This window comes from Rhineura floridana, chromosome 2, assembly GCF_030035675.1.
Source record: "Rhineura floridana isolate rRhiFlo1 chromosome 2, rRhiFlo1.hap2, whole genome shotgun sequence".
Lineage (NCBI taxonomy): Eukaryota > Metazoa > Chordata > Lepidosauria > Squamata > Rhineuridae > Rhineura > Rhineura floridana.
This window is the reverse complement of record NC_084481.1, coordinates 41,865,500-41,882,729: the sequence shown is the minus strand read 5'-3', so window position 1 is coordinate 41,882,729 and position 17,230 is coordinate 41,865,500. Positions and strand designations below refer to the sequence as shown.

General features: G+C 41.4%; 1 protein-coding gene across 13 annotated transcripts in view; it reads right to left on the bottom strand.

Annotated features, from left to right (window-relative positions):
* The window catches only part of ATF2 (activating transcription factor 2), a 51,816-nt gene that overhangs the window by 19,548 nt on the left and 15,038 nt on the right, over positions 1 to 17,230 (bottom strand). For 11 of the 13 annotated variants that reach the window (XR_009760466.1, XM_061608418.1, XM_061608408.1 and 8 more), the window contains 3 exons: positions 16,462 to 16,640; positions 14,560 to 14,674; positions 13,035 to 13,121 (listed from right to left, as the gene is read on the bottom strand). Coding sequence is in view for 12 of the 13 variants with exons in the window: in XM_061608418.1 (XP_061464402.1) it covers positions 13,035 to 13,121; positions 14,560 to 14,674; positions 16,462 to 16,640 (381 nt within the window). In the remaining variant the exon portion in view is untranslated. The remainder of the gene's footprint in view (positions 1 to 13,034; positions 13,122 to 14,559; positions 14,675 to 16,461; positions 16,641 to 17,230) is intronic. The other 2 variants (XM_061608416.1, XM_061608419.1) reach the window with 1 other exon arrangement.

Below are 17,230 nucleotides of genomic sequence, written 5' to 3'. Positions count from 1 at the left end.
AACAAAAATATGTAACTTGTCCTCAGACCTGCCTCCACACCTGAGGACTGGAAACTCCAATTTTTAAAAAAGGGGTTCTGGAAATTGCAGGCTGGTTAGCTGAACGTCTGTTGGAAACTATTTCTAAAGATAAAATAATCAAGCATATAGGAGAACAAGCCTTGCTGAAGCAAAATCAGCATGGCTTCTGCAACGATAAGTCCTTTCTCACGAACCTTAGAGTTCTTTAAGAGTGTAAACAAGCATACAGATAGAGGTGATCCAGTTGACATAGTGTACTTGGAATTTCAAAAATCTTTTGACTAGGTACATCACCAAACACTCCTGAGTAAGCTTAGCAGACACTGAATAAGAAGAAAGGTCCTTTTGTGGATCAGGAACTAGTTACATAACAGGAAGAAGACAATAGGAATAAACTGGCAGTTCTCCCAAAGGGGGGATGAGGAAAGTGGAGTCCACCAAGGATTGGTATTAGAACCTATGCTTTTAAATTTGTTCAGAAACTATCTAGCTTTAGAGGTGAGCAGTGAGGTGGCGAAGTTTGCTGATGATATTAAATTGTTCAGGGTTGTTAAAAGAAAAAGGAATTGCAAAGAGCTCCTAAAGGACCTCTCCAAACTGAGTGAATGGGTGATAAAATGGCAAATGCATTTCAATGTAAACAAATGTAAAGTGATGAATGTTGAGGCAAAAAAAGTTGATTTCATATATATGCTCATGGGGTCTGAACTGACCAGAAATGAGACCCTGAGGTCACAGTGGACAGCTTGATAAAGATGCTGACCCAGTGTGTGGCAATTGTGAAAAAGGCAAATTCTATGCAAGGGATCATTAGGAAAGGAAGTGAAAATAACACTGCCAATATCATATGGCCATTATACACATCTATGGTGCGACTGCATTTGGAATACAGTTCTGGTTGCCTCATCTCAAAAAAATATTGCAGAGTAGGAAAACATTTACAAAACAGCAACCACAATGATCAAGGAGATGAAACAACTCCTTTATGAGGAAAGGTTGCAGCATTTGGGGCATTTAGTTTACAGAAAAGGCAAGTAAGATGTGACAAGATAGAAGTGTACAAATTATGCATGGCATGGAGAATGTGGATACAGCAAAGTTTCAGTCCCTCTCTCGTAACACTTAAACTCATGAACATCTAATGACACTGAATGTTGGAAGATTCTCGACAGACAAAAGAAAGTACTTCTTCACGATGCACATAGTTAAGCTATGGAATTTGCTCCAACAGGAGGCAGTGATGACCATTAACTTGGATGACTTTAAAAGAGAATTATATGGAGATGGGTGTCAATGGCTACTAGCCATAATGGCTGTACTCTGCCTCCATGGTCAGAGGCACTATGCTTCTGAATGCCAGCTGCTGGAAAACTCAGGAGAGTGCTCTTGTACTCGGGTCCTGCTTGAAGGCTTCCCATAGGCATCTGTCAGACCGTATCTCCCAATATGAACCTGCCCAGGCCTTGAGATCTTCAGCAGAAGCCCTCCTCACAGTCCCAACACCCTCACAAGCATGACGGGTGGGGACACAAGATAGGGATTTTTCGGCAGCTGCCCCTAGGCTTTGGAACTCCCTTTCTAGGGAGGTAAGAATGGCTCCCTCCTTGCTGTCTTTTCGTCAGCAGGTGAAGACTTTTTTATTCCAAAGGGGCTTTTAGAACAGAAGGTGTTTAGGACAGGGCCTTAAGAGGTACTCTGTATTGCTCTTGGTTTTAATTGCACTATTTTTAAATTGTTTTTAAGTATTTTGAGTGTATGTTAATGTTTTAATGTTGCAAATAGTTTAAGTTTACTTAATGCAGATTTTTGTATGTTTTTATTATATGTATCCACTTTTATCTGTAAGCCGCCTTGAGTTCCAGTTTTGGAAAAAGGGCAGGGTAAAAATAAAGATAATAAATAAATAATAAATAAATCTGGTTTGCCACTATAAGAACAGGAAGCAGGACTAGATGGACAATTGGCCTGAACCAGCAGGCTCTTTTTACTTTTTCCTCAATCTCCCAACCCACAACATAATAATGGAATATAAATCATTTAAAATATATTATTCTCCAAGATAAAGTACTGTGTATCTAAATTTTCCTTGCACTGGTAGGAAAGTAGCACAAATATTTTAGTAATAATAATGAAGCTTTGTAGCATTACCTAATGTGTTTCTGTTTCAGGTTTTGTAATTCTAATAATATTATCTATATATTCAATAACTATATGTGCTGGCTAAGCCTATCCTACCCTCAAATATAAGCCAAACTTCTTCAGAGCTCTAAATGTTGCTCTGTTGTACGTAGGCACTAAAATACTACTATTTTTCTAAAATTCTCATCAGTGCTGAGTATTAACAATTGCAATTCAATCATTTGAAGGCTCAACAGAACTTGTTTGCTACAGTGTGCCAAATTGTGCAACTTTTTAACTACACCATTTGCCAATCTCCCTGATATATTTCAATCTGAAGTGTTTATTAATTGTTTTTTCTTATTTGTTTTTTCTTATTTTCTTGTTATTTTAATTGTTGTGTTATATTGTACATCATCTTGAGCATTTTTCAGTTGAAAATGGGGGTAAATCTATGTTACACAGACTTAGCTTGCAATGTGAAAGTTGGTTAACCAAGCACCAACCAAATGGCATCATTTTCTCCCAAATTTGTCTATTTCAATATTCAGTTTTGTTCCAATTTACAACCAGCAACACTAATACCCATTCTTTTTATAAATATAAAGTCAACTGGATCAAGTCTAAGGCAGTGGTACCTATGTGCATATTAACAAACACAGAAGCAAGACATAGCAGTACCACTGAAATATATATACATAACAAAGGAATATAGAACCTATTTTTCAGCATGGTCTGTCATGTAAGTTGTGCAATTCCGAGCTGGTAACACTATGAAATGCCACTAGAGATTACAAAACAGATTTAAATCCAAGACAAACACTCCAGGTGTGGTGTGCAATTAGAAGGCACATAATGGGCAGAAGGACATTCTTTAGATGAATGCAGTCATAAATGTAGGACTGGTTAATTACCCCTCTCACTTCTAAAGATGATAGAAATCAAAATGAATTTTCAATCATGACATATGCAGGTGCTGACTAGTATTAAATCAAAAAAGCTGCTGAGATATGATAGTACAAGTAGTTTCACTGCCTATGCAATGTTAGAACTGAAAGAATCAGATAATCAGTAAAGTAGTACCAGTGGAACAACAATGTAGATTTTAAAAAAAATAAATTTGAGTTGTCCCCCAAGCAAAGGATCATAACGTCCTCTAAACCTTTGAGCCTTTTCCAAGCCACCCATTAGTTAACAGAAGCATTTTCTAATTGTATCAACTGAACTGAGCACTTTCATAGATTTTTTAACTCTTGCAGAACAATCCTGTGCATGTTTACTCAGAAGTAAGTTCCCTCATCTTCAAAGGGGCTTATACCCAGATAAGTATGCAGAGGACTGCAACCTTTAATATTGCTGAAAATAAATTCTAACTGGTATAATTCAAGAACAATGAATATCCCTAAATTTGACATTCAAAGGGTGAATGTAGTCCTACATTTGTATTGAACCTATACAAAAATCAGAACAGTAATGCTCCTTTGTTTTCTTTCCCAAGATAAATCCAGTCAGACCAGACATTTCTGACCAGAAATTATGGTCCTGCAGCTGTCTTTGCATCCAAGAAATAAGGTTTCAATGGCTACCTTTTAAAAATTAGTCACCACCTCACTGAAAGAAACAGTTAAAATGCAAATACTCACAAAAATGTATCAAGTAAAAAGACTGCTAAAATTGAAATACAACTATTTCATCTTCTGTGCTTTCTCAAGATGTGGTTTTTATCTGTACAATAAGAAGCTTTTGCCATTTTGCACATATAAAGCTTCATAACATATTACTACATTGTTTTTCTTTTAAAGTTAAAGGCTTGATTCAGACATAACAAAGTTTGTTACGATATCAAGGATTTCCTCCACTTCTCCCATTTCACATGTGGAGATGGAAAGTTTAAAATCTGAGTAAATCAGAGTTTGCTGTTTTGTTTCAACTCAGGAAACTGTAGCTTCTTGTACCTATGGGCTGTTAACAAACCAGGATAAAACCATATTTTGTATCCTGATTTGTTTTTATTAGTCAATTAAAATAAACCAAAATTTTCCAAGATCAGACATTAACAGGAAAGGTACGGTTTGTACTTACCATAAACGCTAGTTCTTCATGAATGACAAGAGGTCTCCACGTGGGTTCTATAGCTCTCCCTACAGCTCGAAGACAGAAACACTGCAGGAAACGTTTTTTGCTCCTCCCTCCTTGCTGAGGCTGTTTTCATTCTTGTAAAGCTCTGCCAACAGCCTCAGCTCATTATTTTGAGAACAATATAGTGAAAAAACACAACAGGTGTTAAGAACATGCAAACATGTAACAGTAACGAAGGAAGTCAGAAATGTGCTCAGGTGTGGCACTGTAACTATAATCCCATATAGCCATTCATTTTAGGAAGGGCCGTGGAGACCTCTTGTCATTCATGAAGAACTAGCGTTTACGTTAAGTACAAACTGTACCTTCTCTCATGAATGACAGAGGTCTCCACGTGGGACGTACTAAAGCTACGACCTAGGGTGGGTCAGCTGGAGGCAAAACCTGTTGGAGAACTCTGCGACCAAAGGAAGCCTCTGCTGATGCATAGAGGTCAATTTTATAATGCCATGTAAAGGTAGAAGGGGAAGACCATGTAGCTGCCCTGCAGATCTCATCTATGGAGGCATTGGTGGAAAAAGCTGCCGTAGTAGCTGCTGACCTAGTGGAATGAGCGGTAAGATGTAATGGAGAGGGACGGTGTGAAGCCTCGTATGCTAGAGAAATACAGGCCTTGATCCACCTAGCTAGAGTGTTCTTTGATACCTTGTTCCCTAAGGTAGGTGGATGGAAAGAGACAAACAAGGAATCAGATTTACGTATTATTATTTTTTATTATTTTATTATTTATTAAATTTATATACCGCCCGACTAGCGATAGCTCTCTTTACGTAGTGTCTCAGTTCTAGAGAGGTAGACTTTCAGAGCACGTCTGATGTCGAGGGAATGCCATGCTTTTTGCTTGGGATGAGAGGGATTAGGGCAAAATGAAAGTAATATTACTTCTTGCTGCCTATGGAATGGAGAGTTTACCTTGGGAACGAAGGCTGGATCAACTCTCAGCACCATTTTATCTTTGTGAAATATGCACAGATGTTTTTGCATTGAGAGGGCCTATAACTCAGACACACTGTGAGCTGATGTGATAGCAATCGGGAATATCAGTTTGAATGACAAGATCCTGAGAGGGACTGAAGATATTGGCTCGAAAGGAGGCTTCTGAAGAGTTGTGAGGATGGTGTGCAGACTCCAAGATGGAAATCTATGCCGTACTGGAGGACTTAGCGTGACAGCCCCTTGAAGGAACCGTTTGAGAAAAGGATGTGCTGCTAGTGAGGTATTGTCGTCGGGAAGCAGGATAGATGAGAGAGCCGATGTTTGTCGTTTTAGAGTATTTGGCCACATGCCAGCCTGGAGACCATCTTGTAGAAATTGCAGAACTTGAGCTACCGCAGCAGTCTCTGGATGGATATTTTGTTTGGCGCACCATGAGGAAAAGGCTTTCCATGTAGATTGGTAGCTTTTAATGGTAGAAGGGCGCCTTGCAGACAGGATGGTAGACGCTACCTCAGGGGAAAATCCTGATGCTAGCAGCCGGTTGCGCTCAATCTCCATGTGGCTAATCTGAGCCATTGTGGGTTTGGGTGTAGGAGAGGACCCTGATGAAGCAGATTGTGGCGTACTGGTAGGTGAAATGGCAGGTCTTGTGCCAGGTGCACTATGTCCAAGAACCATGGACGTCTGGGCCAATATGGTGCCACTAAGACTACATGAGCCTTGTAGTACATCAGCCTGACCTGATTTTCTTCAGTATTCTGGACAGTAATGGGGTCAGTGGAAATGCATAGAGTAGGCCTTCTGGCCAGGTTAGTGCTAAGGCGTCCAGTCCTTCTGCTGTTTGACTGCTGAATTGAGAGAAGAACCTCTCTGTCTGGTGATTGTCTTCTGACGCAAATAGGTCTACTTGGAAGTTTCCGAACTTCGTTTGAAGAGACTGAAATACCTCCGCATTCAGAGCCCGCTCGCCTGGGAAGAGCTGTTGTCTGCTCAACCAATCTGCCGCTATGTTGAGACGGCCTTGGATGTATTCTGCTGAGACCGATGAGAGGTGTTTTTCTGCCCATAGAAGCATTGAGGTGGCCTCAAGATTCAGAGCTCTGGAACGAGTACCTCCCTGTTTGATCAGGTAAGCCCGTGTCGATGTGTTGTCGGTACGTATGAGGACGTCTGGAAAGGGAAGGATTGGCGCAAAGTATTGGAGGGCCAGATGTGCTGCCCTCAATTCCAACCAGTTGATGCTCCTGGTTGCCTCTGTCGTTGACCAAAAGTCTTGAATGCATTGTGCCTGGCAGTGCGCTCCCCAACCCTGGAGACTGGCGGTGGTGATGACTGTCCTGGGAGGGTCTTGCAGTGGAACCCCTCTGGATAGATTTCGAATAGCTGTCCACCAGATGAGGGAGCGTTTCACAGGAGCTGGAAGGGAAATGTGACGATGGGTGTGTAATGCAATATCTGGTTGAAACTGAAGTAGGAAGGTTTGGAGTGGGCAGGAGTGCAGGCATGCCCAAGGAGTAATCCCTATCGCTGATGCCATCATGTCTAGTAGTTTGGCAAGCAACATCACGTCTGGAGATCGAATCCGTGAGAGGGTTGTTGCTAGTGCTGTAATGTTCTGAACCCTCTGTGGTGACAGGGAAATAAATTGCTGAGCCGTGTCTATAATTGCCCCGAGATGAAGCAGTTGCTGAGAAGGTGTTAGGTGGCTCTTCTGATAATTTATAAGGAAGCCATGCTCATGGAGGAACTTCAGTGCAAAGTGGACGTCCGGTTGGGCTTGATGAAAGGAGTTGAACCGGATCAGGAAGTCGTCTAAATAAGGGTAGATATGAAGTCCTCGCATGCGAAGACTCGCAACTAGCGTCACCATGACTTTGGTAAATAGGCGTGGGCTAACGCCAGGCCGAATGGTAGGGCCTTGTACTGAAAATGGTGACCGTTGTAGCAGAAGCGGAGCAGTCGCCTGTGGGACAGAAATATGGGGATGTGGAGGTAGCCCTCCTTCAGGTCTATTGACGCTAGAAAATCCTGTGGTAGGAGGGCTTCTCTTATGGACATTAGTATCTCCATCCGGAAGGATCTGTGGGTCACAAATTGGTTTAGGAATTTGAGGTTGAGTACCCCGTGCCAGGATCCATCCTTTTTCCCGACCAAGAAGATGGAATAAAGCCCTGAGAATAGCTCTTCTGAGGGAACTTCTTCTATGGCTGAGATATCCAACAGGTGAAGAATCTTGTCTGATATTGTTTGGTGCTTTTTTATGGACGTGGCTACGGGAGAAGGAAGGAATCTGGTGGGTGGGTATTCTGTGAGTTCTATCCTGTATCCGTCTTTGACAATGGAGAGTACCCACTTGTCTTGGGTCGTGTCTTGCCAGCGCGAGGCAAAGTGGTCTAGATGGCCTCCTACTTGCAGGGGCAGCGGTGAGTCAGAAACGTTGGTTCTGACGTCCCTGTCTGGTCTGGTTAGTGGAGGTTCTGGTGGAAGGATTTTGAGGCTTCTGTGTAAACCTCTGCCTGGTCCAGTAGGAGCGTCTGCTTTTGAAGTCACAGGCTCTATTGCTGAATCTGGATCCCAAAAAGGGCTGAAAAGAGTAGGAGGGGGTGGCAGTGCGTTTAAATATGCGCTTGTCATCTCGCTTTTGGGATGGCATCACTTTCTTCTTATCTCTGGTCTCTACCAGAACTTCATTCAGTGCCTCATCGCCAAAGAGCTTGGCACCTGAGAAGCGGACAGAAGCTAAGTTAGCTTGGGAAGCTGCATCCACATCCCAGTGGTTGAGCCAAAGATGCCTTCCAGTGACTACTGCTGCTGCCATTGCCCTGTGGGAGAATTGGGAAGAATCCATGGTGGCATCTGCTATGAATCCCAGTGATCTAGAAACTTTGAGAAAGGTTTTTCTGACTCTAGCTGGATCTCTATTCAAGTCATCCAGAAGGTCTTCAGTCCATAACAGTGCTGCTCTCACAAATACAGAAGCTGAAGCGGATGCTCTAATTGATAGTGCATTAGCTTCGTGGGAGCGCTTCAGGTCAGACTTACGTTCTATGGGGTCCTTTAACTGGGCATCCCCATCTTGCGGCAAAAGGGCATGGGATAGTAGAGCAGAAATAGGCCCATCCATAGTCAGAATGCGGAGTTGGTTCATCACTTCAGCATCTAGAACATAAAACTTATTGGCATAGTTAATACCCTTTCTGCACTGGAGGGGCAAGTCCCACTCTTAACTTTATAATATTTTGGAAAGACATGGGTAAAGGCATGGACCTAGTGGAAGGTTTAGGGACGGGCAGAACCATGGAGCTCTTAGATAGGGGCTCCTGTTGTTTCTGCATGACCTTTAAATCCAGGGCTACCATCACTTTACAGAAAAGGGGGGGCGAAGTGAGCCTCCACGAACAGTCTGGCAGAACCGATGTCATCTAAATCTGAGCCTTTGCTCCATTCCCCTTCCTCCATATTAGGATCTCTGTCCTCATCAGAGTGGCCTGCATCTAGGGAGAGGCCTTACTGAGTGCTGTGGCCTCTGGCCACATCATAAGGGGAAGGAGAGGGCGCCCTATCAGGGTGAAGAGGCTCAGGAGCGGGTCTCTTGTTTGCTTGGGGGGGGGGGAAGAGCGTCAGCATTTTCCCGCATTGAAAGAGAAGGCCGCTTAGACGGCCTGCCGCTAGCCAGCTCTGCAGCCAGTTCTCCAGTCATGGCCTCTTTAAGTTGTTGCAGTATGGCAGGGGATAGCAGGTCCGATAAAGACAATTGCTGCTGTTGAGGCATTACATTTGAGGTATGTTGGGAGGGGGGAGTGTGCATGCCCTGCCTAGAAGGAACATACCTTCTCTGCTCCTCATGTTCGGATGACAAACGCTCCAGTTCCCTAGGCCCAGCGTGGGGGGGATCGTGGAGGCTGAATCGCTGATGTGGTCACAGTGCTAATTTCAGGCAAAAGTAAGGGCATATCGGGTGAAGTACCTGCTTTAGTAAGCACCTTTTGCGATTTTTGTGCAGGAGTGGCCTGAAAAACGGAGGGCAAATGGTGATCCAAAATGGCGGCTGCCGCGTGGTCCTCTGACAAAATGGCGGGTGCCATATCGCAAGCGGCCAAAGATGGGTCCACAAGAGGCCTTTTTACTAAGGAGGTAATTTGGGGCAATTCGCTGTCTCCGGAAAGCGTGTGGGGAGCCACAGAGTCCATCTGATGCGAAGTCCCTTCAAGAGGATCGTCCTCGCCAATAAGCAGTTGCTGCTGAGCATTGGCGGGAATGTTAGGCGCGAGGGAGCTGACTACAGCTGAGGCTGAGTACTGCCCTGCTTTTTTGGAGTATTTCTTCTTCTTTGAAGAGTGAGACGCTGCTCTTTCCATGTCTTGCAGGGAGCAGAGTAGGAAAATGAAAGTGAAAGCACAGAAAGGTGGTAGAAAGAACTACCAAGGTAAGTAAATAGGTTAGTATTTTATATATATATATATATAATAAAATGATAGATGATTGAAAGGACTAGAAAGTAGGCAGTCAAATGTTTGAAAGAACTACAGAGGGAGGAGAAGGCTAGGGAATAAGGGAGAGAGCCAGAAAAGGTGTGCTCCAAGCTGAGACAGGAAACAGTTTCAGCAAGGAGGGAGGAGCAAAAAATGTTTCCTGCGGTGTTCCTGTCTTCGAGCTGTAGGGGGAGCTATAGAACCCACATGGAGACCTCTGTCATTCATGAGAGAATGATGGTTTTCTCAAAAGTGAAAGTGAACATTTTCAATCTTCTCCTCTCGAGGGCAAAGTGGGAGAACATGAACCTGAGCCTCTTGCTCACAACAACAAAAAATTGTGTGTTATTACATACAAACTAGGTCAGTCTCTTGGCTACTTCACATAAAACAGTCATGACAAAAAAAAAGGGGGGGGAAGCACCAAGGTAAGGAAACAAAAAGGAGACACACTCCGGTACTAGCAGTAGGTTGTTTATAAAGCTCAATACGTTTTGGAGAACTCTCCCTCATCAGGAGCTAAAGACAAAACAAAATTTTAAAACTTAACAATAGTTAAGGACTATTAGGACAATAAGGACAACATTGTTATCACAGATAACAAGACAAAAATATCTCAGATAACACTTAAAACTGTGCACTCAGAAATTTCTCTTACAATTAATTATGCACTTAATCACGATACAAACACCTAACATATTTATGACAGAATTCCACTACTTTAAAACAACTTTATACTAACTCAATTCCCAAAAGATTTTTAAGAGCCTTTACTGTAAATACATATGAATTAATATCTACAAACCCCAAAGAAATCACCCAAAAACCATTATCTAAAACAAATGCTTGCCATATTTCTCTACATGAACTAATACTTCCTTGTAATAAATATAAACCTAGAAACACTGTTCACTTACTCCAACAAATTCTGATGTTACTGCATAGTTCTAATCTCAAGCCGATACTCCCATTCAGAATGCAACGTCAATGTGGCTTACTATGCTTCTGAGCAAATTAAACGACATGTACACTTGATAGACTAATCCTGCTACCACTTGCAAGTGACAACTTACAAAATAATATTTTGATAATACCGAAGGACTGAACAAAACTTTGCATGACTGTCCTTGTTCCAATACTTCTGAGCTCATACTGATTTAATAAACCAGACATTACTTAGTTTTGCCCAGAAAAGTCTAACTTCTCGCTGAGACCTTTAGGTGCCAGACATTTCAAATGAATTATCCAGAACAGCTTCCTTTTATTTACCAAACGTTCATTCCCACTAACTTTTTTCAATGATCCCACACAGTATATCATTCTGTCCGTGTTGTTTTTCTCTAAAGTGTTTAACCAGTGGGGCCCCCACTCTTTGGTGCCTTAAGTTGTAAAGGCGCTCTCCAATTCTTGTTGTTAAAGATCTAGATGTCTTCCCTACATAAAACGTATTGCGTGGACAATCGCATATATGACTCCAACAGTATTGCAGTTCATAAAATCTGAAATGTGTAGGTGATTGCCATTGATGGGATGAATGAAAAATTTTTTTTCCTACTGGGCTTGCAATATGTACAATGGCCACATGGTTAAAATTCATGCCCACTGGCGCCATATCGTATCTTATGTGTCAAAAACTTCGTTTCCATGCAGTATAAAATTAGCAACCCATGCTGCCCATTTCTGAAATAATCCATGACATTCTTCATTGCTTGACATTCTTCACTGCTGTTTATCTTTGCCTTTATGAAAAGGTACCACTGAATTCCACCTACCACATGCCAACAACGATAATCTTACAACACCTGTACTAGTATAATTTAAAAAGTCCCAGGTTTAATCCCCAGAATCTCCAGGTAGGACTGGGAATGTCCCCTGTACAAAATTCTTGACAGCCACTGCCAGACAGTGTAGACAGTACTGAAGCTAGATGGACCAATGGTATGACTCAGTATAAGGTAGATTCCTATATCCTAGCTGCCAAAAAATGTGCACATTTCCTCTGCAATGTTGAATTCAATGCAGGCGTGCAGGGTCTCTTTCAAAGTAACCATGGCATCACAAATCACCTAAAATGCTTCATGTCAGGAATGAACCAATTTAAATTGAGTTAAATTCTCTCTCTCTCTCTCTAGCAGGTAGTTTTAGTTGTCTTTGTTACATTGTTACTAGCAGGTTGCCAAAGGGGAGACAGATTACTCTTGCCAGAGGTCTGATTGCTTGCAGGGTCTTTTCCCCTTTTCTTTCATTGCTCCATCCATTTTGCCTCCCCCTCATTTCCCCCTCATGAAATTAGGCAACCCCCCCCATAACATTAGGTAAAGGGCCATACGGGCCACAGGCTGTCCTCCCCTTGTTTAATAAGATATGAATGAGCCTAGCATCTTCCCAGGCTCAATCCTGCCTCCCACATAGCTGGGAGGAGACATCTGGAAGCTTTTGCTTCCATTGTTGATTAACCTGCTGTGTCATCTGGCCTAGAATTTCAGAAACATTGTTTTGAAGACAAGCTTGTTTGAAACTCTGGTAAATATTGACCACAATTTATCGGTCTGGGCAACACAACAAACCATAGTTAAGCAAAAGCAGAAGTAAAAGCTTCCAAACTTCTACTCCAGCTGTGTGGGAGGATGTGGGGAGGTTAAATATGAACTCAGGAGTAGACTAATTCATGTCTAGTCATTGTCTAGTGTGATGTCTGAACCTATCCAGTGTCTGCTGCCCAGAGGAGTCTTTTATGAGTTCACTGAAGCTCTACAATTGATGAATATTCAAACTGCTGAAGAATATCTAAGCCAGCAGGAAACCTTTGGTCCTACAGATGTTGCTGAATTACAACTTCCATGAGCCCTGGTTATTGGCCACGCTTGCTAGGGGTCATGGAAGTTGTAGCTCAGCCACATCTGGAGGACCAAAGGTTCCTCACTCCAGATCTAAGCTAAGAAAGGGAATTATCAGTCACTTGTATGGTGTTTTCAATATATTAATGCAGAGAAGAGATAGAAATAGGAAAATAGTATGCTAGCCTATTCTGCAGAATGAACCCACTATTACTATGTAATAGTATGAGAAATATGAGAAATATTTTGAATATTCCTATTATTTCTGTTCTCAATGTCCTGCGTTCTGAAATATAAAAGTACTGCACAACACACAAATACATTCACAACTCTACTTTCTTTGGGACTGAAAATGCAGTTGCCCTATAAGTATATAAAACAAAGGATCTGTATCACAATTTGAGAACTAGAAAACCAGAAAATGATTAAAATCCAAATTTATCATTGGATTTTCTGACTAACACTGTATTATGTATAAATTCATCTTGATGAAGAACTGTGGACAACTTACCAATTTTGCCTCTGACTGCACAGGCTGTGGAGATGAGGGCCCTGGAATCCCTGGGATACTAGGCACCATGGTGACAGGTCTAACAAGCTGTCCAAGACAGTCAAGAGTTAATACAAAAATAAAAGCGCATCCCATTTTATATCCAGCTAGGACTGCTTATACTTTGCAGTGAGAAAGATTGTTCACTCAGCTGTTGTACTGCCATAGAACAGGCTAATATGTATATTTTTGAGGCCATTCCCTAGGTGCCTTTGCCTGATGTGGGATCTGCGAAGAAGGCCTTCTCAGTGGTGGTACCCTATCTGTGGAATACTCTCTGCAGATATATTTGTTAGGGGCCAACATTACTATCATTCAGGCAGGAAATGAAGACTCTTATTCAGCCATGCTCTTAATGTTTATACTCAGCTGGTTTTTTTTGTTCCGTTGTCTTCTAATTTTATTGCTGTTTCACTATTTTTGACTGCTGATTTGTTGTTTTGTTAATTATTTTTATTTGGTTCTTGCATCCTATGATATTTTTGACCTTTTTAAAGTTAGTTTGGCTATATTGATTTTGATTTGGCTTTATTACTGCAATATGACTAGCAGAACCTCCACTCCAGGGAGCCAATTAAAAACAGAGGCTAGTATGATGGGTTCAGATGAGGAAAGCCAACTTCCATGTCATAGCAGGATGTACGTTCCACCCACAACTCCAGTTCTTCTAACATTCTTGGCTGCGGAGATGAGAGTTTAATAATAACTGGTGTGGAGTGCTTCACCTCTTTCTTCTCCCAGTCACCTAAAGCAGGGGTGGCTAATTCACAGCCCACATCTGTCCCTGCAGAAGTTTTTTTTGTAGCCTCCCAAGATCCCATCAAAATCTTATTCTTTTTAAAAACATTAAAAACATTGACTGTTACTGTCAATTCCCCACTGTGGCCACCCAAGCCCCCTCTAATTCTTTTCTGTTTTTTAACATTAAATTAAATTAAATTATATTTTTAATAACTGCTCTCCCCAATTTCTCAATTTTTTAAAAAAGTTTTTAACTGACCATTACTGTGAGTCCCTGCTGTGATTCTGTGATGATAAAACATTTCTGTGACCTCTGTATTTTGTGTTTTTTTACTGAATTCAATAATGAAGGATAAAAAATGATTGAAAGTAGCTGATGCAAAAGTCTTTTGGAAAGCAGCCTTGACAATTACAGTTCTTACCACATTCATTTTTACACTTCAGCCATGCCCATATTATCATGCAGTCCCAGGAATGATGATGTAACCCACACAGCAAAGGTTAGCCACCCCTGCCTTAAAGCTTTTCTTGTCATGGAAACCTGGCTGGGATCATCTTCAGTCTCCCAACTGTCAACATGTTGCTGTCCTCTGTCCCTCTGCCATCCTCCTGACTAGCTTCAGCCACACATGCTCTTCTGAATCAAGTGGTTCTAGAGTCACAGCTCTTTCCAAGTATTAGGATTTGAGGACTGGGATTTTCAAAACTCTGGAAGCAGGTGTATAAGCCATATGTACACACTTACTGGAACTGCAGTTGGGACATGGACATTAGAGTTTGTGATGGAGGCAGGAATAGCAACAGGCATGGTTTGTCCATTAGGAAGATGCAACAGCAGGGGAAAAGGACCTGGCACCGGCCTAAGAAAAGGGGAAAAAAACACTATTGCACTTATGGTACGAGGTACATTGTATATTTCATTGATCCTCTGCAGTAATCCTGTGCAGTGCATACATTATTCATATGCCTATTTAAATACGGGATTCAAAGAGAGAGAGAGGGAAGAAGGGAGAGAGGGGGAGAGGGAGAGGGAGAGAGCATTTCCTACACAGAATTGAGATCCAGAAGAAGCAGAGCTTGGAAGTAATTCATTAGGAAAAACGAATTACTTGTAATTTTTTACTGTTTTGAGGAACAAGTGTGTAATTCCTTTACATTTTGATTGGAATAGAATGAGGAGTTATTTTATTACTTTTGAGGTGTAATTGTAATGTTTCCAGCATTACTTTTGGAAGTTACTGGAGGAGAAGAGCAGGGGAAGTCTTCTTATTTGATTTGTGGGTGAAAATCATGTGCCTCAAACTGGGCTTGTGCACAAGATCGCTCTTCCCTCATGCTCTGTGGGTGTTTAGGAGGTGACCAGGGAGGAAGTGGAGAGTGAGACAGAGATGAAGAGAAAAAAATGTTTAAAAATGGACAGTAGTAGAGAAGGGTGGAGTGGATGGAGAAAGGAGCAAGAGGGTAAGGATGTGGATGAAGGAGAAGAAGGCAGCAGCAGAATGGAGGTGAAGAACTGTGGAAGTGAGAGATGACAATATATATATATATATATATATAAGTGTGTGTTAATGCTGTGTTTGCACTTGGTGTGCGAAGTGGCCTTCGCCACCCTCCCTGGCTACTTTGCTACATTTGCAGTGTTTTAACTTTTTTGCACCCCAGGAGAAAATGTTTCCTGGGGGGGGGGGGCTTAGTTGCTGGCAAGGGAGGTTTGTTCCATATAGTTCCTTCCTTCCAAAGCAAACCCATTTCAATCCATCCATGCTCCCCACACACACTATAGGCAATTTTGTATTAGGGCATAGAGGCTTGCGCAGAAAGTTAATCACATTATTAATATTATGGCTACATTTTGTACCTCAATCATTGCTGGGGGTGGGATATGAGATTCTGTTATGCCATTCTGTTAATCTGATGGATAAAAAAAATCTACTATGCTCTGTGTATGTGTGTTTATTTTTTAATGTTGTTTTAGGGTACTTAAATGTACAGCAGCCAAGGCCAGCACGTTGTAGGCACTCTAATTTTTTTTTTAAAGTAACAACAGTAATTGTAGTGATTACTTTTGAGTAACAGTAATCAATCCCTTTCAGAACAACTGTGATAATTTGTTCCTTTTTGGGGCCATGTAAGTGATTGTAATTTATTCCTTTTAAAAGTAATCTTCCAAGTTCTAAGAAGCAGCTTCCGCTGGAGGAAGTGGGCAGGTGATTTTTATCAATCCCCCTTTTCCCCTGCAATCCCAGCGCCACCTTCTACACTGTTCGAGAAGGGGGAAGGAGGAAAATCTCATCCTACCTCCAGTAGAAGCTTGTTATGAATAGAGATCTGCTCACAGGAACTCAACATCCAAACAGGAGAGATTATGACTAACTAAAGACCAATAGTCTTGTTGGGCTCCCATTATTTAAAATATATATACAGATCCAAAGTATTCATTTCCAGCTTGGAATCATGTTTTTTTTTAAAATCCTTCTGGCCATTAAAGCTTTATTAGGTCTTTTATCTTTAAATATTATCAGTCAAAATAAATGTTAGTGATATTTAAAGGAAGAGGCATTATGACTATGGGGAAGTATTTAAAAACCAGAAACAGACTTCACAAAGAAATATTACAGTATTTAACCATTTCTATATAAAAACTCACACTATTGGCCTATTGGAGGAGGGAGCCTGTGTTATGACAGTGCTAGAAGTTGGTGAAGGTATGGCTTGCTGAATAATGACACTTGAGTCGGAACTTGCAAGCAACACATTAGGAACCTGTAGAGAAGCTGGACGAACAATCGTGGATGTTGGCTGAGCAGTCTGCTGCAGTGACACTTCCTACAGGAAACATGAAAGCTTGACATTGCAAGTTTAACCCTCCAAAAACCCTTTAGAATCAAACACTATACAGAAGAAAACATTTATGATACTTTAATCCTATTAAAAAAAAAATTAAAAGCTGAGATTTTTAATTTCATCTTTGGGCCATTTCTTACATTAGTGCCACCACATAGATATTTCTCTATGGATAAGAGAAATATCCAGTTGGTATCTACATTGGATTTGAAATTGCTTCTGTATATACAGCTATTTTAATTCATTTTATATATGCAGCAATGATGATGATGACAGTAATAATAACAACAACCTACTATAACCAGTGTGGTTGCCAACATGCAGAGCTGTTCAAGTGAGCCTCCCCTACTGCAGGTGCATGACAGGTTTCTCCACACCAGTCACTGCCACTACAGGAATGCGCAAAGCTGGCATGGACGTTTTACAGGGATCTCTTTTTTGTAATCTCCTTTGAGATACATGGCAGGGGAGACTGCATGATTGAAGGGGAGAAGAAGTGGAGTACGCTTTAGAAATATTCATATCATAACAGATCCCACAATATTGTACTTTAATAATCATTCAGAACAATA